General features: G+C 39.6%; 1 protein-coding gene across 2 annotated transcripts in view; it reads right to left on the reverse strand.

Moving 5' to 3' along the window:
* Window positions 1-24,031, reverse strand: part of LOC124860259 (serine/threonine-protein phosphatase 2A 55 kDa regulatory subunit B beta isoform) — a 58,555-nt gene that overhangs the window by 25,311 nt on the left and 9,213 nt on the right. Inside the window, exon 1 of one of the 2 annotated variants that reach the window (XM_047353405.1) lies at window positions 577-1,269. The exons of the other annotated variant lie outside the window; for it this stretch is intronic. Coding sequence (XP_047209361.1) covers window positions 577-646 — 70 coding nt within the window. The 5' untranslated portion in view covers window positions 647-1,269. Of the gene's footprint in view, window positions 1-576; window positions 1,270-24,031 lie in introns of those variants that run through there. 2 annotated transcript variants of the gene reach the window in all.

Consider the following 24,031-nt stretch of genomic DNA (forward strand, 5'->3'; position numbering starts at 1 on the left):
TTGAACATTTAATTATTTATAAAACATCAAGCTCTTGGCAGCATTTTCAGCTGCAGGAAGCAGATTTTGTTCATCTATGCAGAGTATTACCCTGTGTTTATATGTCCACATGAGAGAGCAAGAAAGAGAGCCTACTACATTGTGCTACCTCCCCATAATTAGGGCACTTTCACTGTAACCAATCTCAACAAGTAAGTGAAGAAAGCAATTTTTTAAATATTATTTAAACAGCATTACATCCAGATTACAGCAGCAGCAGCAGTACAGGCTGATTTAATCCCGTTTGTCAAGATGTCCTAATTCCTCTGGTCATTCTAAAATAGCAGGTATGATTGGTAGCCACCTCCTCATCTACAGTTACAACACAGGCAACATTGGTCTTTATATAACCAGAATTTTCCATTCATTTCTCCTCACCAGCTTTAACTGAGGTGAATTAAAGTGCCAACAGATCTACATGGGTTCCCTTATAAAACCTAATAGAATTTCTATGAACTGGATTTTTATGTTGCTATAATGGATTTTTATTTTCAGGTTTTCCACCCATCAATCATCTTAAATTAGTCCAATAAATACCTTCGGTTGCATAGTTGTGGTCGCGAAGGAAGCTGTTGTTAATTTTCCGGGTCTCATTCTCCTCCTCCATTGATGAATCGGCTGGTTCGAGATCCTGATAGCGGCAGACCTGCTCCCATCCTGCCCGGTTACCGTCAACAGGCGGGCCGAGGGACCAGCGGGGGGCCTGTCATCGTGGCTCCGGATCCCCGGTGTATAATCAACACGGATCGAGATCAAATACTACCTGTGATGATGAGTTGGGATGTAGAGGATATTTGGAGCTGGATCTGTCCACGCCTCAGCCACACCAGATCCACAATCTGGAGATCGTGCCGATGCAAACTGAAGGTTTTATTGCCTAATTCTTATTACTGCGCATTTGGTCCTCTGGTTCAAGTATCCAAGAAAGAGATGTTAAAATAGTACTGATCGTCACCACATAGCATGCAGAGGCGGGAAAATGTGGAGAAATGATGCGTCTTCTTCACGGTTGAACCCGCAGCGGCAGCTCCGTAAATCTCTTCTGGAGGATTTGAGTTTATGCTAGATTTTCCCCCTCCCTGTGCCAGCGGGGCGGGTGGGATTATGCGTCAACAAGCTCATTCCGGTACCTCGGCTTTTCCATGCCAGACTTTCCAGAGTTGCATCCCAGATCATGCAGGGTTCCCCTGACTGTCTCTCCTTCTTCTCTCTGACCTTCATTCATCGGAGCGGACCTGCGCACAGCTTAACTGACTCACTGTGGCGTTTAGCGCAGAGATGGACTGTAGCTGGTGCTGCTGCGCTTCAGCAGAGAAGGGGCCCCTCCCTGCTGCTTGGGTCTTTAAAGAAACCACCAGCAGCCGCCACCATCTGAGAAAGACTTTTAAAGTCTTCCACTGGCTGCCTCATGATGACCGACATTCACGCAGCTTCAGTTCTGAACTGATGGAGGAATAATCATCAGCATCCCCCCATCCTGCTACTGCTGCTGTTACTGCAGAGAAATCATTTCATTGTTGAAGCAGAAAGAGCTGGGGAATCCTCCTGTGCATCTAGAGCCATCCCTAACAGCAAATTATCCATACAGAGAAGGACAGTAAAGAGACTTTTAGGGATTGATGAAACGCAGGACATTTGGCCAGAGGTGGTGGAGTTCAGATTCAAAGAAACCAGGGCAGAGCAGGACACAAAGCAGAGGTATCTGTTGTTGCAAATATATAGTTCATAATTTTGAGGTGAAAAGAAAACGTCAGAAAAGAGCAGCATGCATTGGTGTTCAGTATACCCCTAATATTAATTTGTAGATCCACCTCTCACTGCTGTTACACCTGCAAGTCTTTTGGATATACTGGTTTTGCACACCTAAAGACTGACATTTTTGCCTATTTTTCGCATCAAAACAACTCAAGCTCACTCAGATTGGATAGAAAATATCTGTTAGCATTAAAGCACTGCAACATTATCAATTGAATTTGGGTCTGGATTTATGTAGGGTCATTCTAAATGTTTCAATCTAAAGCATTATATTGTAGTTCCAGTAGTATGTTTAGGGTCTTGTTCGCCAGTGAAGCTCTGCCCCCATCTCAAGTCTTTTGAAGCCTCTGACAAATTTTCTTTCAGTATGCACCTGTATCCTCATTTAACCACTAACTCTGGCCAATGTCCCTGCCTCTGCTGAAGGAAAACATCCCCGCAGCATTATGCGGCCACCAACACCATGTTTCAAAGTGAAGATGGTGTTTTCAGGGTTAGTTTTCCACAACACACAACTTTTTGTTCTCCTCTTAGATATGAAAGGAAAGAGAACCAAAAATAAGAAACTGAAAAAACCCAGAAGCTGATTAGTAAGATTAGTAAGGTCACCGTCTGCTCCTCTTTCTGGAATGATCTCATTTCCATTCTGAGTTTAATAACAGAGCACACATCTTGGTCAACCCTTAATCTTCTGATGAGCGTGTGTGTGTGTATCATCAGTGTGTCGTGCATCCTTGCCCTTATCTACTCACTTTACTCTAAATCTCTGTTTCCACAAAGGGACTGGGTATCTTCCTTGCACGGTGCAGCAGCAGCAGCAATCAATAGATTGTGGAGCCCTCTCTCCTAAATGCATTAACTGTCTAATCCGCGGGAACCATTTGCACATGCAGTCCTCAGCTCCTAATGGGAATCCGGCTGTGAAGGTGGCGGGCTGTTCATAGGCAAAGCAAAAGCAAAAAAGAGGCACTTTCTACACATGGTATTTTACACCCCATCACCCTCCAACCTCCATCTCCATCTCTGAATTTAATACAGGGCATTATCCATGAAGGGTGGGGGGTATGTGGGGTGTGTAATGAAGGTCGGAGGCCTCCGATTCATGTGTTTTTGTATTTACACTCCTGTGCTTTTCTAATGAAATCTACAGAGAAATGCTGCCATCCTTGACCCTCTTAGCTCTAACCGAGTGGCCAGCGCCAATTCCCCATCTCTATCAATATTTAAACAGGATTTACAAGGACAAAAGAAACACACAAAGACTAAGTTACAGCTGAGTGGAGCGAATGGAATTGAAAGTGAAACAATGCACTTATCATTGTGAAGCCATGTGGATGAGAGGTTTTGGTTTTTTGTAAGATTTTTTTAGGGGCGGGGGAAGAGGAGGTGATGAAGAAGGGATGTACAACAGGAATAGAAGTAAAAGGAGCAAAGATATCTGCATGCATTATAAAGGAGTAATTGGAAAATGCTGCCTGGAGCCTCTGCTTGGATCACTACTACCTCACCACTATCATCACTTAATCAGTGCATTTGTTTGCCAATATATGCACAACCAAATATTTAAAATATCAGATTACATAAGTTCCCAACTATTTAAAGGTTGACTTACTGCTCATCCTATTCCATTCATAGCACTTCAACTGGTGGCACTTTTTCTGACATTAAAACCATAAATGTCAATGTATTTTATTAGGATTTTACGTGATATACCAACACAAAGTAGCACATTATTATAAAGTCTGGCTTAGCTTATAAAGCACTGTCCCAAACATTAAACATACCATAAAGCACCATTCACATAATCATCTGAAAATATAAAGGGTATGGAAGAGTATGGCCATCCGCCTAAGCACACAAGATATGCGTGGCGAGCAACAGTCAACAGAGCTACAACCGAATGGTTTAGATTAAAGCATTGAGAATGTGGCAAACAAAAAATAGCTGTTTATAAAAGCTCCCTATCAAGTCTGAGTGAGCTTGAGGTGTCCTGTAAAAAGAATGGATAAGCAAGGTCTCTAGATCTACAAAGCTGGTAGAAACGTCCCCAAAAGGTCATGAAGCTGTAATGGCAGAGAAATCTATCTCCACAATATAGTTTTAAGGGACTAAACAAATGCTTGCCACTCTTTTCTCATATTAATTTACATAATTATATTATAATACTATTTTGTTTGTCACCTAAAATTAAAACAAAATACTATGGATTTTTTTTTTTTTGTATGGTGTTCAAGGGGTATAAATACTTTTCTTAGTGACTGTATTTATTCTGAAAAGGGTTCAATCAAAAGGTCTCATTTTCAGATTAATAAAAAAAAAAAGCATCACCTCAAAACCTCCAGCAAGCTGTTCTACTTTGTTACCCCGCTTTTCTCGCTCATTATACCCCATCAACCACTCTGCTGGGTACGAAACCAGTGACAGCACATCTACGGCCCTGCTTGCTGTGCATCAGACTTTGCAGGAAATGCTCTTGGGGCCAACCAGAATTGGACAGCGTGTCCTCAATTCTCCTCGACCGTTTGGACAAAGTGGGTTAAATTAGGCTGGAGCGGCACCAAACATAGGGACACAATCACACAGCAATGATATTTTAGTCATGCCCAATTGGTTCCTCTGATGTGTGGTAATTGCTTAACCTGTGAGGGATGCAGGTGTGGGTGGCGGTGGCAGGAGACTACAAGCGGTAAAGACGTTGCCTGCATACCAAGCAACACAGACGAGTTCACAGGGAGTATAGCTATTCCAGCAGCTGTGCTCCTAAACAATACATCCATACCTTTGCTGCAATTGCCTAATATCTCATGGCTGTGGTCAATAATGTATTGACCACATGATGATGTTAGGCTTAAATAGGTAAAGATATTGACTTCTTTATGCTTTTAGTCCAACAGATACAAGAGTATGGTAAATCCTCTAAAATCCATTTAACGTATTAGTAGTAATGCTTTAACTTCGGTAAGTGTAAATAATAAAACTACAAAGGTAAAAACCTTAGCGTGCATTCATGTACATTTGTTTTGCAAATGGCACCAGGGGATCTCAAAATGTTAAAAACACCAAATTGTTTCTTGTTAAAGTCTTTCTCAAGTATACCTTAGTGATTATTAGGAACCCTTGAAATAATTGGGAGTTCTTTACGCTTGAAGCTGTAGTTTAAAATATAATACCTTTCAAACATTAACTGGATAGGTCTACAAAGAGCTTCTTTAAAACTCTGTGTGAGATTGGTGTTGGTTATTTTTGCCTGTTTGGACCTGTCTGCCACAGGGTGTTTCATACCAGCAATGCATCAATATGAACCCTCCAGAGGAAGGTTTTTTTACCCACTTTGACAGCCAACAATTTAAAGTCACATTCTACATCTAATCATAGTGTGCTGCAAGGAAAAATGTTTTTATGACTCCAATAAATAATATCAACAGAGGGGGTCGCATAGAGGTATTTTGGTTTGATGAATTTGGTCATAATTGGTTATATTTCATAAATCAACTGGATATAAAACCCCAATTGGATTAAATGGAAGCAGGGCCTAATATAAAGAGTTAAGAAAACAATGTATTTGGGGGGTGGCAAAAAAACAACAACATTTTGGCAAGTCCAGCTTGGACTGAATAGTTGGGCCGTTACAACCCTATTTATTTTTATCTTCAACTTTTTACAATAAATACTGGGAATGCCACTGACAATTCCCATTTTATTGCAGTGTGATACTGTGCTAAGGTCAGTCACGGTTCTGGGGCCTGTGTGGTGTCAGTGCGATGTTGCTCCACTGAGCTCTGAAGGGTGGGGCTGAGCAAGATGCACCTGGTACATCACATCAGGCTCACCAAGACTGTGTATTTAAGGACCTGCCTGACAGCCTCTCAGCACCTCAGTGTTGATCTTCTGTGATAGCCTCTGAGAACTTCTCTGGTGTTTGTCTTCCATGAATTAGCTGGCTCTGGCTCCGTCTCTGCTGTTGGGACCCACAGCCATGGATTCCAACAGTAACTCCGGTACGGACTTTTCTGGAACTTTCAAAATAAAGTGCATTAACCTTCTTCTGGCACAGCCAGGAAACGGGATAACTGCGGACTTCCTGTGACGCCACTACCCAAATAAAAGCACAGCTGTTGCTACATCTGCCCTCTTCCACACCGGTGTTCATCGGGATAGGAGGGGGACAAAGCGCGCTGATGTCTTTTGCTGGCAAAAAGACATAAACTCTTCAAACTGGATCCAAGAGTGTCATAAGATCACGCAATCATATACACAAGTTAAGTATGAGTGAAGCACTGTTTTGTACCCGGTGATTTCATTCATAAAGAGGGGAAATTAAGGTATAAGCATTGCTGACTTTCTCTCCGAGCCCTGCAGAAGCAAACGGTGTTCGAGAGAAGCCCCTGCAAAGACGCAATCTCCCAGTCTGGAAGGAAGACACCAGAGACCGCATCATCGTGTGGTCAGCGGACAGGACAGGCCGCCCAGCTACAGCTCCGGAGCTAAACCTTTTGTTCACAGAGCGAACACACCTTCAACCCCCCCGAAGCTACCGAGCTAACCGCTTGTTGACTGTGGACGTTTCTTCAAACTTTGCCCCTTGGACAACATTTCCTCACCATGGTCAGAAGTTAGGTTTGGGCAGAATAACAGGATGAAATGATCTGAACGTCTTCATTTATGAAGTTTGGTTTTGTTTGTGTGAAACTCGGCTATCTTAGTGCTAGCAGGGTATCTGCAGCACACGTGCCCTGTTTGTGTTCTGTGTTTGTGTTTTTAAAATTAAGACAAACTTTATTTAAAGGGTGATTTTAAACACAGAAGATTGCTCATAACGCGCCGTCCGCGCTTATGCATTTTAACCCTTATATTAACCGAAGTATTTTAAAGGTATATGTTTGTTTCTGGTGCTAAGCTATCCGCTTCTTTTGTTAGCTCAACTGCTAACCGGTAAGAACACGTGCTTGCTGCTACAGAATATTTAACAGAAAGTTGTTAGTTTCAAGCTAGTGAATAATAGTCTCTAAACATTATTTCACTAAATCTGATAACTAAATAAACATCACTAAGCCCCATTTCTCCAGAAAGATTTGGCTCTTTTCCAAAATATTCCCTTAATAATATTTCCTCAAATATTATTTCAATAAGTAAAGGCAGCTAATGAGACACTGTTGAGAATTAGTCATCCAGAAGGTTGGTTTCATTCAGTAGATCATTATTTAAAACATTATTTTATTAAAAGACAAGATAATCATTGGTTCTCAGACATAAACATTGCATGGTAATGTTGCATCATTCTTTTTGGTCATGATTTTCAACCATCTTTAATCAACTCGTTTATATTGTACATAGCCTATTAGTCTTCCCTGTTCTTTAATTCTGCTTGGTAGTTTAGTTGGATTGTTTTAGCATAGTCAAGAGTTTGTTGATTGAAATATGTTTGACTTTGAGTTGACTTATTTTTATTAATAAATTCTTGTATTTTAAGAAATTGTGCGAATTCATTCCATGTGTGTGCAGAGTTTTGCTGTTCAATAACGTCAGAGCTCGTCTCAGACCTTTCTATTTTGTCCTAATACCATCGCCTTATTCACAGGATAACCCTTAACAGACCGAAATATTATTTGATAAAATATTAAAATTAAATATCAAATAATGTTCTCAGATTAATAATCACAACACTGCGTTCCCACTAAGGTCAACCTGTGAGAAACTCCGTGATCCCCCCAGAGCTCACATAAATAACCATGAACACCTGCTGTAATATACATACCTGGACAACTAACCTTCCTCTACAACTGTCAACTGGCAGCTCTTTCCTCCTGGAAGCTCAAAATAATCCAACTACACATCTGCCCTCTAATGCCCGGTGGAACTCCGTATGCACCCTTCCTGGAAACATATTCACCATAGTAGATATCACTTCACAGCCTTCAGGAAAAATATTAAAGAGGACTCCTCAAGATTTCCAGATTTGTTGGTAAAAAATAACTTGAAAATTTCAAAAGGTCTGTCTTTTTTTGTTTTGTTTTGTTTTTGAGGGGGGGGGGGGGGGGGGTTTGTTTACCCTCTAGTTTATTTAAGCAAAGAAGTGCTTTACTTGAAAATTTGGGGATGTTTAATTAAAGCTGATGTTTAATTTAAGTAATTTTAATCTTGTGCAACCGCAGCATCGTGCCCGCTACATGCTTCCCAATAAGCTTGACCATCCGCTCAACCATGGGAGATACATTTTATCTGCTAGCAGGACAAATGTACGAGAGTTGGATATTGTGTGAGCTTGCAAACTATGTACGATTATCCAAGCTGTGAGGTTAAACCTCTCACCAATCTAAGAAGGAAACGTGTTCTAGGGAGACTGCTGATTGCAACAACAGGATAACTCGTCACTCAAACACAAGAACACTAGAATTGCATGAGAATCACTCAAACATTTTTGCTTCATCCTTCCCTTTTAACCACAATCGAGGGCATGACTACCTTTTGAGCTGATCCCCCTTCTCCCCCCCATGTACAGTCCTAGCCATTTCCATCAAACCTGTGGATTTTCCTGCTACTTTTTTACATGATGGCAGCAGTACTAAGCACTAAGTCAGGTGTGGCTTAGAGGGGGACAACAAAGATTATGGCGGAAATATATAGACTGAAGAATCTTTTACATTTGAAGACTGTGAGAGAAACGGACAAGAACCGTTAACCTGATAAATGTATACTCACCTAAAATGTCTCCACCACTGATAATGCTGCTACAGCCACCTTGTATTGGAGTACTAGTACCCTGGTGTGTCATGCCCAAGGAAAATGGCAAGATTCTGATTTTTGTTCCAAACAATTAAAGAAAAAAAAATATTTTGACCAAATAATATAAATACTAGCACTTAGCTGACCTGATTTGAAAAAAAAATTACATCAGCTGTAGAGAAACATGAACTGGTAAACTTCTGGTATTGTTGTATTATAAAAGTTAGCAACATCTGATGGATATCTGTACTTATAATGGTATTCAAAAGGTGCCACAATGTATTACCACTACCAAAAATGTTAATACAAAACATATTGACATGTAATTTCCCGGTAATATTTTAGTTCAAGTGAATGAAATTGGCTACACAGCTTCCCTTCTTGGTGCAGCTCACATACTTGCCTTCTGACTAAGCTCCCTATGACATTATGCACATTTTTAACAAGGAAACATTATCCGATGAATAGCTCCCAGAATGGGAAAACATGGTGATTGTGAAATCTGTTCTGGGAGGTTCTACAGTCATGCAACATGCTCAATATAAGTTGCACACAAACAATATTGAAGAAACATTCAGTATTTTGAAAGCGTTTTTAGAAATGATATTGTATATTGATATTTCAAGAATGTAAGTAAAGAAAATAGACATATAAAACTCTTTGCTTTAGAAAGGTAAAGCTGCTATTAGACATCTCTACTGTAAAGCCTGTTTAGTTTCTGAGCCGATCCGATATGACATCTGTGAGTCAGATGACCTGTATCAGAGGGCACCAGCTGAGCTACGTCGCTGCTGTGGTCCTACTTTTTCCTTCGTGTCACTAGTTTTAGGGTGTCTCTGTGTTATCAAACAAATAACAATGATAATCATTAAGTAGCTTAAGATTTTCCCTCCAAACCTTCATTGCCTCTCATTAGCCAGGCATCCCACCCTGGCATTAGGAGCAGCTAAACACATGGGGGTAATAGGATTGCCCCGGCAGTCCATCTGTCAAAGGACTGAGGAGCTGCAAACCTCTAAGAAGAGTCACCCATTCCCTGCATACACCTTCTCAGCCTGCCCTTTTCTTCACGCTTTCCCCTGGAGATATTTAATCAGTCTTAAATCTTAACCTTTGTTGAAGTAAAACACAGCCATTCAAGTGTGTAAATGCCACAAAGAGTGAGTAAAATGGAGGAGAAAATACCCACTTAGCTTAAAGTTTATAACCTTCTGGCTTTTTAATACTATAAAATTCTGCTTCTGTTCCAATAATATAGTGTACAGATGGAGATGCATGGCAGTAGGTGTATGAATGGAGCGCGAGACAGAGTGGGGGAGGGATTCAGAGTGAGAGCAACGGTGCTGGGATATGGAAGAGGAGAAAGATAAAAAAGATGAATTCATAGTTTTGGTAAAGGGTATTAAATCGAGCCTAGAGGCTGTCCCTAAATCAGTAGGCTTTGCTCTTGGTGTCATTCCAATTACATCAGGATGATGCTAATGCTCCAATGCTCTGAGAATTCGGACCAGCAGGATTGGATTTTCTTTTCCCAACCGACTCTCTTCTACCCTCCCCCTCGACTGCCCCTGCTTCCCTTGATAATAAATTAATTGAAAAAAATGTGTGTACAATGATTAGCTCAGGACAGAGCCTTTTGGATAAAAATTAATCAACTGTAACAATTTTGTTTGCAGCGGCATGTCCCTTTTATTTGTCCTCCTGCAGGATGAAGGGAGTACATGTGAAACATATGGAAGCCCGTGTTGAGTGGGAACCCAATCAAAAAACATGCATGTTGCATCACAATGATGCAAGCAATAAAGCACTGCTACCTGAAAGGTGAAGAGGCATGCAGACACGCAACCACATGCGCACGCGTGTACACACACACACACACACACACACACACACACAATTCCGATTACGATTTGTTTAGTGAACACAGTGTAGTCTTGCTGAGAGGAAATGATGGCACTTAACAGAAAATCGTTGCATTGTGCCTGCTCCGGTTGCTAGGAAACAGCAATTGAACTGCCATTGCAACGCAGCACAACAGCTGCCCACATAATTGGACAATTAAGATCTTACAACGCCATCATTTTTGCTCATATTCATCTCAATAAAAAGGTTCTAGCTCATCCCAACATATTTTCAACCAGTTGGGTTAATGAGACGAACATGTCCAGAGTAAAACTGGATTTCATTACTGAAATGATTAGTGGTGCATTAAAAGAAGCGACATGGAAGGCAATACAGTAAGAGCAAACGTACCCTTTGCATTGCCCGGAAGGCTTGCACTGACAATGTCTATGTTGTTAAGTATGCTATATTTATCCTCCAGCACTTTCCTCTACGTGGCCAGATAAAAGACCAGCCCGTCGAAAGTAGGTTAAGCAGGTTAGTGAATGACTACAATGCTGCCCTCCCCAAGCAGAACCAGGAATCCATGCACAGCTTATGTTCAGCACCGCGGACAGCTCTTTAAGAAGCAGGCGCAAAAAAGACGTACAGGATCAAAAGACGGTCCAAAATGGGAAATATATCTACACAGTGTCTTGCAAAAGTATTCCCACCCTGTGATCTTTTCCATATTGTATTTCCGGGGAGCACAAAAAAGGCACAACTGCAAATATTAGTGAACTTCATCATAAAAACCAAAGGGTACACCCATGGCTACTCTGGCTACTGGTTACTGCAGATAACCACATCTAAATTTGTTGACAGGACACTATTTGTGATGTACCCCACAAATCCAGACTTTTGGAAAAAACAAGTGCTGTGGCCAGATGAGACCAAATATGGAGGCAGCACCATGCTATCGGTGTTATTTTCAATATTGACAATCAAGCTGCTCTGACAAAAAAAATTATTATTTTTTTATTTCATTTTAATATTTTATGTTTATTTCTCTTTTCCCCTAATATCCTCAGATATACGAGGGACAGAAGTGCTATGTGCGGTCGAGAAATAACTAATAAATCCTATCCCCACAGTGAAAAATGGTGGTGGCAGCGTCATGCTGTGGGGATGTTTTTCTTCTACAGAGACAGGGAAGCTGGTCAGAGTTGATGGGGGGACCGGTGAAGCTAAATAGAGGCTAACCCTGGAAGAAAACCTGTTGGAGGTTGAGATGGCAGAGGTTCACTTTCCAACAGGACAGCAACAAACAGTGAGACAATATATAGCTACGATGGAATTGTTTACATCAAAACATATTCATTTATTAAAATGGCTCTGTCAAGTCCAGACCAAAACCCAGTTAATCTTCTAGGGTAAGAATTGAAAACTGATGTTCACAGATGCTCTCCATCCAATCTTGATCTATCTGGCAAGGCAGAATTGCCAAAATATGAAAAACGCTTCAGTGCTATGAATACTAAGGCACTGTCATCCACATCAGCTGTGATGATTTTTGCATCTAATTCGTAAATCACCAACAATTTTTACCTCAAAGAATTTCATCCAAAAAGCGCCAAAATTAAATAGTCTGCTGTATGTCTTTCTAACCACAAAGTAAAGCGGTTAACAGTAAAGCTACCATATTGTATACCTAGCATATGTGGGCACCCATTAAAATGGACAGTGAGTGTGCAACCAACAAGAGCTAATATCACTGATCAGAACAGCAGCAATGTAGAAACGCCCTGACCCTCATCTGAGCGTGCTCCCTCCCCATTTTCTTTCACCACAGCTTGCCAGAAAGGTTTTCCTGCAGCCATTGAGTCATGTTCCAACCAGTCCCATGTGACAAAGGAGCATGTTCTCTGTGCACCTCGGCTCAGTAGCCACCCCCTCCTCCAGAAACACACAACCATACGCACACCCTGTCACACATAAAGCACAGCTTTATTCCAATAGTGCAGTCTATCAACAACAAAGAGAAAACAAATGCACCAGTGTGACAGATAGAGGCTGTAATCTCCAAGAAAATCCCATTTGGCAGAGCAGCTGCCAGCGAGGATCACAGATAGGCTGTAGTTGTGGTGCCCACAGGGTGGCAAGCTGTCCATCTACACTTTTCCATCAACTAAAGGCAAACAAACACACACATGAAAAGACGTACTTCAAACGAGAACAGTCCCTCCAACAAAGATGATAAATTCTTGCCACTTTAATAGAAACATGTCAATAATCGCCATAGGCCAGTTTCACGTTTAGAAAAGGCTTAATTTTTATTGCTCCAATATATTGATCTGCTAGGAGGAGGTCTGTGCAGTAAAGCAGCCTCAGGGATCGGAACATTTCTGATGTAGTAGGTGGGAAGACTGGCTGACAAAAGGTCGACTGGTCCATCCATCTGTCTATTTATCAATCTGGCTTTCTGTCAAAACATGAGAATTGGTCAAATATGTCCTTTCCTTTCCTTTCCCTATCTATCTATCTATCTATCTATCTATCTATCTATCTATCTATCTATCTATCTATCTATCTATCTATCTATCTATCTATCTATCTATCTATCTATCTATCTATCTATCTATCTATCTATCTATCTATCTATCTATCTATCTATCTATCTATCTATCTATCTATCTATCTATCTATCTATCTATCTATCTATCTATCTATCTATCTATCTATCTATCTATCTATCTATCTATCTATCTATCTATCTATCTATCTATCTATCTATCTATCTATCTATCATCGCTATGAAAATTAACAGAAGCAGAAAACATCAGCAGTGAGGAGATAATCTTAGAGCACCACCAGCTGGTTAAAAATAAATATTACACTGTTAAACCTTTGTGGAGAATCAAATAACATGAATAAACTTGACAATTTCCTCCAAAAAACACCAAAATCCTACAGTATACTGTATATTTTTCTAATTACTAACTGAAGTGTTAAACCACCTTTTTTAAAATGGAAAGTTGGTGTCTAAGAGTTGACAGCACTGATCAGAGCAGCCAATGAAGAAAATGATATGCCAATTACATCATCTTATTCATTAAAAGAATATTAAAAAAGCCACAGCTCTTGATGACAAAACTTTGACATTCTTTAAAAAAAACATTATTGCTGCATGAAACAGAACAATATAAGAAAAGTCTAAATTAACACCTGTAGTTTATTAGATAGGCAATAAATCTGATCAGTGGCGAAGCCTCGCTCAGTCAAATGCCTCATTTCTTATTCTTCTTGTCATAAATAATGGTAGCTACAGAATAAAGTCAAGAAATGCTCAAATCAATCTGATTTCAACTTTAATTTAAGATGAAGATGGGAACTTCTGTAAGCTTTGTATGGATAAATATGTCTGTGCAGCATACCTCTTTTTAACATCGACATGGACTGAAAGACAGCAGACAAAAAAAACTAATCTCCAGCTCCAAAGTTCAAATAAATTCTACAGAAAATGTTTATAGTCAAAGAGACCGATTGAGATATTTAGCCATAATGGAGAGAATAATGCTTGGAGGAGTCAAGCTGAGCATTCTGAACATAAGAATGCCATACTACATGTTAAGCATGGTGGTGGTAGCTTAATGATGCTGGTCTGTTTGGCTGTCAGATGTACTGGTGCATTACATAAAGTGGCTTAATATACTAAGAAAGAAGACTAGATATAAATATGTCAACTTTAAATTAATAGCTAGATGGTCGACTGGGACAATAACCCAAATTTCATTAGTAGTTGCTTTGACACGGACAAATCAGGCTAACATTAGACCTCATCCTTATGAAAATGTTTTGGCATATGTCTAAAAGCCTCGTCTGTGTCAGGAAAAGAACAAATTAATTCTACTATTTTTGAAAAGACGAGAGATCAAATATTCAGCCAGAATTAAAACAGAAGTCTGTATGTATAGTTTTGATCTTGAGAAAACTCACTATGGATTTGAAGTTGTTCAGAAAATTCTTGTTTTTAAAGATCCCAGAGGTTATGCTGTTTCTTCATTCCACATTGGAAAAAAGATTGTTTCAAATGCATCCTTAAAAGCCTAAAATAAATATGACATCCATGCCAATATTGAGTGGATTTCTTCTGACAGGAACTGTTTGATATATACATGCCTATAAATTAAAGTAACATTCTGAAACATTCCCTCTAATTAAGATAACCAGATCCATCAGGTAATCCACTTAAACTGAACATCTGTTCTTGTATGAAGGAGAGTGCTCACATCACTAAGGGGTAACTCAATAAGTATTTAAATTTGTCCATGTGTCCATATAGGCTGTAATTGTTTCTTCTTCTTCAGGCTGGAAGGAACTCTGTACCTAATATTTTCTGTCACTTACTCTTCACAGACACTAAAAATGGAATAAGAAGAAAAATTTAGCTTTTAAAACAGAGAGAAAAATTCCATCTCTCCATTTCAAATTCCAAATGTTTCCAGTTTCAGACTCAAGGTTTTATAATTTTCTGGATCCAGTTTAAGATTCATTGGTCCTGTTTAAAACCCTTATCCAGAGTCCAGAGTCAGAAAAAGCAGTGAAATGCTCCATTATTGAATGAGTAGATTTTAATGACTTTTGATGTCATAAATCAAAGAAAAATGGATGTCATTTAGGTAAAAAGCATTTAACCTTTTAAAAATTCAACCTTTAGAGCATTTTGTGACGAGTGAATCTTTATCAGCACAGACAGAGCACCTGCAGCACTTAGGGAGAGATGACATTATTATTATTAAAAGGACATGTATCCGTGTTGTAGTAGCGGTGCGTAAGTGTTTTATATGGTGTCTCTAAATTGGAACAATTATGCCACTAAATTTCAACACTACATCATTGGCTGCTTGGCTCAGTACCAGATACATAGGAAAGTGATGCTGGAGTATTCCCTAAGGCAGCATAGTTTCCTTACACAATACTGTATTGAGGATTTTAGGAAGTGGATTTGAAATTGATAAAAATTCAATTCCAGACCTTTATTGACCTTTTTTCTGCAAAGACAAATTTAGATGTGGACAAAATGGGTCTGCACATGTGTTCTGGGCAGAAGATACCCTCTGCCTGCATGTAATGTGACATCATCAATAAGGGATCCATATTTTGTCCATTGATGATTTTGGAAACTGAGCAGAACTAATTACTCTGGCGGTGCAGGCGCTGGAACCTGCCAGCCAGGGGCCTGCAAGAGAGCGTTGAGCTAAACCAGCTGCCGAAGGAGGAAATGTACAGGGAGCTGCCCTGTGATTTGAGACGTCAGCGCAAACGTATCAGGCTACATGTGTTTACATAAACAGCCTGGCATGCATTTCCGCAGTGAGTGGAGCGACGCGGGGAACATCCTTTCAGGCAGACAACCTGAAGCAGGCAGGAGAATAGGAAATGATGGTCAGAATGGCAAATGTGCTTAACAATCACATTTTTGATGGACACCATAGATTCCTGGTGCAAACAGGCTCATGTAACCAAATCATCCTGTTCCTGCCATGTCAAGAACTATTCATACAGCATCAAAAAAGCATCAGTGGGAGGACATTAACATGCAGTGTCTTGCAAAAAGATTCATACCACAAACATTTTTACTATTGGCATACTACAAATACAAACTTCAATGTGATTTATGGGGATTTTATGGGCCAGATCAACACATAGTAGGGCATAACTGTAAGGTGGAAATAAAGAGATAGATGTTTTTTAATCATTTTTTTACAAATAAAACTTTGAGAAGTGTGGTGTGCATATTCAAGACCCCCTAAAACAAGATTTTGTAGAATCATTTTTAGCTACATTTAAGATGCAGGTTTTTGAGGGGTGTCTGAGCTTTGCACATCTAAAGAATACATTTTTGCTGATTATTTTTTCCTAAATAGGGCAGGCTCAGACAGATTGGATGTGAACAGGAAGTCTTGCCATAGATTCTCGATGGGATTTAGGTTCGGATATTTTCTAGGCCATTGTAACTTGTGCATGTGCTTTGATGTAAACCCCAAATTGGAGTTCCAGCTGAATGTTTATGCTCATTGTACTGCTGTAAAGTTAGCCTCCACCCCAGTTTCAAGTTTTTTGCAACTTCTAACAGGTTTTCTTCCAGGATTGCCTCCATGTAGCTGCTTTCATCTTCTTATCAACTCCGACCAGCATCTCCGTCTCTGCTGAAAAAAAGGATCCCCACACCATAATACTGCCACCATCATGTGTTGCCGTGGGTATGGTGTGTTCAGGGGGATTTGCAATGTTAGTTTCCACCACATATAGCATTTTATTACAAATATGTAAATTTTTTCTTGCTTTTTTTTAAACCCCAATAAAATACATTGAATTTCATGGTTGTATTATGATAAAATGTGAAAAAGTTCAAGGCATGCAAAAACTTTTGCCAGAAACCATATGACAGTACTAAATTATTAAACTCTGTGTGCTGGCAGAATAAAGGGGAAGTGATGTAAAACAAGAAGTATGTTCAGCATCTATTGGGAGACACTGTATGCAACATCACACTAATCAAAAAGGCACTTGCTTAAGTTTGGGATAAACAAAATCAGTCCCTGTGCATGGAGAGCTTGGCCTAGTTACACACCGTCAATACTAATGACATCAGGACACAAAGTATCACTATGGTAACCTGGAGACCTACCCCACACCCGTCCGTACTACTGACAGACAGAAGAAAACAGTTAAATGGGGAAGGAAAAGAAACGGTGATGAATTTTTGAAAAACAGAACAAAAGGAAGGAGGTGATGAATGAGAGTCAAGATGAGAATAAAGAAGGGGAGGAATGAATATAAATGTTAGACAGGGAGGGAAAAGAAAAGTGCGTGATGGTTGGTTGGTAAGTAGAAGTTGGTTCATTGCCAGCTTCGTATAAAAAAACAGGCTGAGCAGTGTGTCAGAGCCAAAGCCTGAGACTGCCGGAAAAGAGCTCCTTCCTCCAAACAAAAATCTGCACTCTCATCTTCTCTCTTCCCCTCGTAAGCATCTCCACTCCATCCATCACCCCCTCGACTCCACTTTGTTGTTAGAATGAGCAGCACCTTCTTTCAAACCGCCCAGATAGGCTCCGGTAAAAGTATGTATCATCCACATCACAGCTTTGCCTCCATCTCTGTGACAAGTAGAAGTAGAGAGGTAAGTTATCCTTCCCAGCATCTGTTGATTTTTTTATTTTTTTATTTGATGGGAGCATGTTGGGTTTCGACCCCTAAAATATTTACTGTAAGCCATTTCCCAGCATAAAATTAACTGCTGGTGGGAAACCTAATTTGAGCTCAGTACCCCAGTTTGTCGCACAGCAAGCCTACAAACACACTTTATGCTAGGTGGGTCACAGAGCCATTTGAGCAGATCAATGTGAGCTAATCACTGAGAGTCAGGACTACAGAAAGTGCACAACACTGAGATTAACCAGATGGGTTCAAACCTCCTCGTACAGATTCTTTTACAGGTACCTGCTGTGTAAAACAATACAGTAATTCCTTAAGCTTTACAGTTGCAGATTACATCAAACATCATGTTATCCACGAGTCATGGTAATTGTCATCAAAACCCTTGGCAGGAAATACGAATTCACTACTATTGGAGGATATTCAGTCAGATGTTTAATATAAATGTATTTCTTTAATTTGTTTTTTGTTTTTTAAATAAATAATTAATAAATAACATTGTTCATTGAGCATTTCTGTTTGTAAAAGCTTTTGAAAAACAATTTTTCTACTTCACAATTACTTACTAGTTGGTTTTGGTCAACCATACTATATGAAATCCCAACAAAACACTTTTAAAATGTAAAAAAATAAAAATAAAAAAGTTCAAGGAAATCCTTTTACTATTGCTGCTTTTAGAGGCAATAACACTTTGCTTGCTATGTAGGACAACACAGTAATGAATCAACATTTAGGGTCACAGATTCCATCAAATATGTTTTTCATCAGCCTTATCTGTTTTAATTAAAGAATACCTTTTGAAATCTGGGTATAATCAACAAGCAACATCCAAAAAAGTACAACCCCTGGCAAAAAAATAATAAATCGCTTCTGTTAGAAAAGGTTTAGTTAGCTGGTTTAGTTTATAGCAAACAAAATAAACACACAGATTTAAATAAACAGGTCATTTAACAGCTGGATATTCAGACTATTTATGTTTTATGGTTTCATACCCAAAAAAGTCAGGAGTTGTCTAAGATTGGGCATTTGTTAAAAATCATGTGTCAACCAGGAGGGATGTTTCCCGCTCTCACAATTAACAGTTTAAAGGAATTTTTTATGTTCAACTCACAGTCTACTCTGGAGAAAAGTGGGTTTTTGACTCAAACATATAATATCTACAAGCATGAACTCATTGAGTAATTGTGATTTGATCAGTGGTCATAAACTGTCAAATTACATGGTTACATAAAGTTAATATCAAACCAAATAAATGGAAATAAGGTGTAAAACAAAGGTTCCAAACCCTAATATTTGATTCAATTTGATCATAATCTGGGTCTTAATCCTACTAAATTTAATTGTGAAAATTCAAAATAAATCTTTATGACAAGGATCAATCATGTAAAGCTGATGAAGGAATGTTTTTTATCATTTTGATTTTTTTCTGTCATAGTTTCATATTCGTTTCATATTTAATAGGTCTCCCAGTGTAGAAATTCCATATGTTTTGACAGGAGTTGTAGTTTCAAGTAGTATTTGATTTAAATGTGAAAAACTGACTTATTTTATTTGGTTTCAACATATTCTTCCTATGGAGATCCTTCCCCCTGAATTAAATCATGTGGAGTGTTTCTGTCTCTCGAGGCTGTTGAAATAACTGTTGATCCAACAGACTGTCACTCAGTCACGTCACCATAATCCCATAATGTAGTATCGTTGTAACGGACAGATTGTATAATCTTATGAACGTCCAATGAGATAAAGCTTGGTAAAGCAGCAGTTAGGCAAAACAAACATCAGGAATTTATAGTGCAGTGAGGTCAACCTGAAAGCAAATATCACATTTTGTTCAGCTGTAAACCAACTTTTGACACTCATCTTAATATTTGCTGTTTAAAGATAGTAAAGGATGGTGACATTCCTTTGTTATTATATATGGTTCATAATCAATATCTATGAGCCACATGACAGTGCTCTATGTCCTTCACTATCACAGATTGTAATATGCTCGCTATCAGAAAAACTGAACTCAGCAGACATCAAAAAGTGTAATGTTAATACCAAATGATAGATGATGTTGGTGTGTTTGAGTCTGAATTATCTTGCAAAGGTAAACACTTTATGTTCATGTTTAGGCACCACAAATAATTAACAGGTAACGCGACATCTGAGAGTGCCGGGCCAAGATCAGACAGTGGTTAGTGTGGAAGTCCCAGTCTAGCTGCTCCGAAAACTCTGAAAGAACAGTAGGCTCATTCTTGATGAATTGACTTCACAGGAGAAGTTTTAGGTCAACTTTCTCACTAAAAACCATTTTAAAACTAATTTGTACTTTATGCCAAATTAATAGTATAAAAAAGACATTACTGCAGATGATGGTGCAATGCATTGCTGCGCACAACGAGCCCCTTTAACTATCCCAAGGAAATCAGAAAAGTCCTACCTCAGACCTGGACCTTTTACCGATGAAAGTAAAGCCCTGGGAAAGTGAAATCCGGGTAAATTTGTACTGAAACGCACCCTGGGCTGTCAAAAGCCTGGAAGTTTCCACAAGCAATGGAAAAGGGGTTATTATTCTAACTTAGGACCTGCCTGAACCTTATGTCACATTTATTAACTTCTACAATTAATTTAGGTCATAACTTTACTTTGAATAAAAACCAAACCAAACAGTAAAAATGTAATGGCTGGTATACAACATTGTTACCTTAAGTGAAATGAGCAGTTTAATAGTTTAAATCTTTTGTTTGTAACATCATGTGCCAACCATTCATTCAGTGTTTTACATCCTAAATGTTGTATTTGTGTGCAGGACAGTGTAAATCAGCTTCAGAAATTAGGAACGGACTGGTACGGGTGCAGTTTGCAGCCTCAGACTGTTTTATGCTGCATTATTTATCCACTGCCATGTCTCCTGTGTAGAGCACCATTCAGACATAATAGTAACAGCTTCCAGTACAGTGTGGCATAGGGGGGGAAAGAGCTCCTTCCCTCTCTCTTTCTTCCTATTTCTCACAGACTGACACATAATACTACATCATGAAAACGATAAAGGCTCCATAGCCTTTCCGTCTACAGCTATATGTAGTCTAAACTGTGTTTTGGCTGTGATCTCTGCTTCATATTGAATTATAATATTATTACCCGGGTTATTTTACACGAGTGATACTGTGATGACTTAGCAACCAGGAATGGCTATTTTTAAGGGTGTATTAAAAACTATGCTGGAAAGCTATAAAGGGGCACCTAAACTGAGATCTAATAGGGTCTCTACCATTGTTGCTGTGTGTATGTGTTGGTTTGGAGATGAGCACTGTGTTCAGCTGGGTCTCAAACTATAAAACTGCTATAAAACATGCTGTCCATAGAAAATGACAGCTGATATACACTCACCGGCCACTTTATTAGGTACACCTTGCTAGTACCGGGTTGCACCCTCTTTTGCCTTCAGCACTGTCTGGAAACATTCCTCAGAGAGTTTGGTCCATATTGACATGATAGCATCACACAGATGCTGCAGATTTGTCAGCTGCACATCTATGATGCGAATCTCCCGTTCCACCACATCCCAAAGGTGCTCTATTGGATTGAGATCTGGTGACTATGGAGGCCATTTGAGTCCAGTGAACTCATTGTCATGTTCAAGAAACCAGTCTGAGATGATTTGTGCTTTATGACATGGTGCGTTATCCTGCTGGAAGTAACCATCAGAAGATGGGTAGACTGTGGTCATAAAGGAATGGAGATGATCAGCAACAATACTCAGGTAGGCTGTGGCGTTGACACGATGCTCAATTGATACTAAGGGGACCAATGTGTGCCAAGAAAATATCCCCCACACCATTACACCACCACCACTAGCCTGAACCATTGATACCAGACAGGATGGATCCATGCTTTCATGTTGTTGATGCCAAATTCTGACCCTACCATCTGAATGTCGCAGCAGAAATTGAGACTCATCAGATCAGGCAACGTTTTTCCAATCTTCTATTGTCCAATTTTGGTGAGCCTGTGCGAATTGTAGCCTCAGTTTCCTGTTCTTAGCTGACAGGAGTGGCATCCGGTGTGGTCTTCTGCTGCTGTAGCCCATCTGCCTCAAGGTTCGACGTGTTGTGCATTCAGAGATGCTCTTCTGCATGCCTTAGTTGTAACGAGTGGTTATTTGAGTTACTGTTGCCTTTCTATCAGCTCGAACCAGTCTGGCCATTCTCCTCTGACCTCTGGCATCAACAAGGCATTTGCGCTCACAGAACTGCTGCTCACTGGATATTTTCTTTTTCTCGGACCATTCTCTGTAAACCCTAGATATGGTAGTGCGTGAAAATCCCAGTAGATCAGCAGTTTCTGAAATACTCAGACCAGCCCGTCTGGCACCAACAACCATGCCACATTCAAAGTCAATTAAATCAACTTTCTTCCCCATTCTGATGCTCAGTTTGAACTACAGCAGATCGTCTTGACCATGTCTGCATGCCTAAATGCATTGAGTTGCTTCCATGTGATTGGCTGATTAGAAATTTGCGTTAACAAGCAGTTGGACAGGTGTACCTAATAAAGTGGCTGATGAGTATATCTCCTGCCTTGTTCAACGAGTATAAAGGCCATTGTAGATAAAGGAAAAAAATGTGGCCACACAAGAGAAAATATCCGCCAAAATACACAGAAATACTCCGATGTCAAAAAGCTGTAAATTTGAAAGAAAAAAAAAAGAATAATTTTCCATGATTAAAGGGATAAATTCGCAATATTAAATTCTCTGACATTATAATTAGAAAATTTGCATGAAAAAAGTTTACTGAGATTTTAAAGTCAGAAATTTGCGACACAAAAATGCCAGAAGTCATCTAAGATTCAAGTGGTAAATTTTTGAGATGCTATTTTATATATTTTCCCAAGTGCCAACAGGCTTTTTTCCTGCATAAAAACTGCATCTACCAGGTGCATATGCATGAACCCCTTCAACGGGATCCGAAACTTTGAGGAAGAAGTTGCAACATGGCTGCACTGAGTCTGAGATGTCCCGATATAGGAAAAGCCCAGATCTACTACATACACTTTAATCTATAACTTTGAGTTTCTTGCCAGAAATGTACTTCTCCGTGGTCAGATAATTTTTTTTCTTCTATCTTCAATGGCGCTAATACTCCTTGGTAGGCTTGGTTTTTCTGGAACGGTTTGGTTGTTGTTGATTATTATTTTGCAGGAAACACACTGCATTGTCACCTCTTAACTAGAAGGTCTCTGGTTTTTTATCTGGGTAGCAGTTATATTCCCTCATAATCCAATCCCTAATTTATGCAGTACACACTCTCAAGACTTCCTGAACATATTCAGAACAACACAACTAAATGTTCCCAAACCTAAACCGTTGTGGTCTCCCCACAAACACTGTTTAAACTGTGTGTCGCTCTGTGTTTTATTATCAGCTGTCTGATTTGTCCTTCTAATCAGCTGAATATCCTCCTCCCTGCTTCTGCACATTCTCATTAATGTTTCATCTAAGCTGCTCGGTTCTTTGTTTCTAGCTTCACACAACTTTAAAATGTTGCAGTGCATACAAGCAGGCCCTACTAGTGAGCAGCACCTGCCCACGTTTTAAACACTCATTCTGAGTAATTTATATAATTTTCACTGCATGTCTTTATTTAAGAAACAAACTTGTATGTTTCAAGATTGTGAGAGTGTATTGATGATTTATTATTTAGTCGATTACATCACAAAAATGTGGTAAGATGTAGAAATTTTCCTATAAACAAGGATTTAAAAAGTTGGCTTTACAAAAGGTCATGTGACCGAGATCTTTTCTAAAACAGCAGAAACAGATGGGTGGAGAGGGAGGACTGAGAAAAAGAGGAAGCCCATCCTGTTGTTCTATATTTACCCCAATCCCAGTAGTAGCTGTGTCTCTGTTGCAGCCTTGTCAGCCAGAGCAAAGGCCCGATAAGAAGTCTCTCTGTTTGGCTTTCTGCCCCAACAGAGACAAAGTTGGTTAACAGCCTAGGTTCAAAACCATATGGTCCACCATTAACTTACAGGCCAGGGTTTAAAGATATGCTCTGGTCTTTCACGTTGTGAAACAATGATAAAATTGAGCGAGAAAGAGACTTACAGCGCTGCTTGAGCTGGAATAATATTGTAACCCCGTGAGCCTCGTCTCTCCCTCTCCTTGTTTTTATGTGGAAAACTAGCAGGAAGTGTTTGTGGTAAAGTGAGATTGGAAGCGAGAGCTGTGTGAGAAAAAAATGTTGATATGCCGCAGTGTTTTCTTCTTGCTGCGAGCGAGAATATCACGCTGAGATCAGTGCTCAGAGGGGAAAAATGTTTTATTCCACTACAAGGCTGTGTTCTCTCTCCTCTGCTCTTCTCCCTGTACACCAACAGCTGCACCTCCAGTCACCAGTCTGTCAAGCTTCTGAAGTTTGCGGACGACACCACCCTGATCGGACTCATCTCTGATGGTGATGAGTCTGCGTACAGATGGGAGGTGGAC

Source organism: Girardinichthys multiradiatus, chromosome 23 (assembly GCF_021462225.1).
Source record: "Girardinichthys multiradiatus isolate DD_20200921_A chromosome 23, DD_fGirMul_XY1, whole genome shotgun sequence".
In the NCBI taxonomy this organism is placed as follows: Eukaryota; Metazoa; Chordata; class Actinopteri; order Cyprinodontiformes; family Goodeidae; genus Girardinichthys; species Girardinichthys multiradiatus.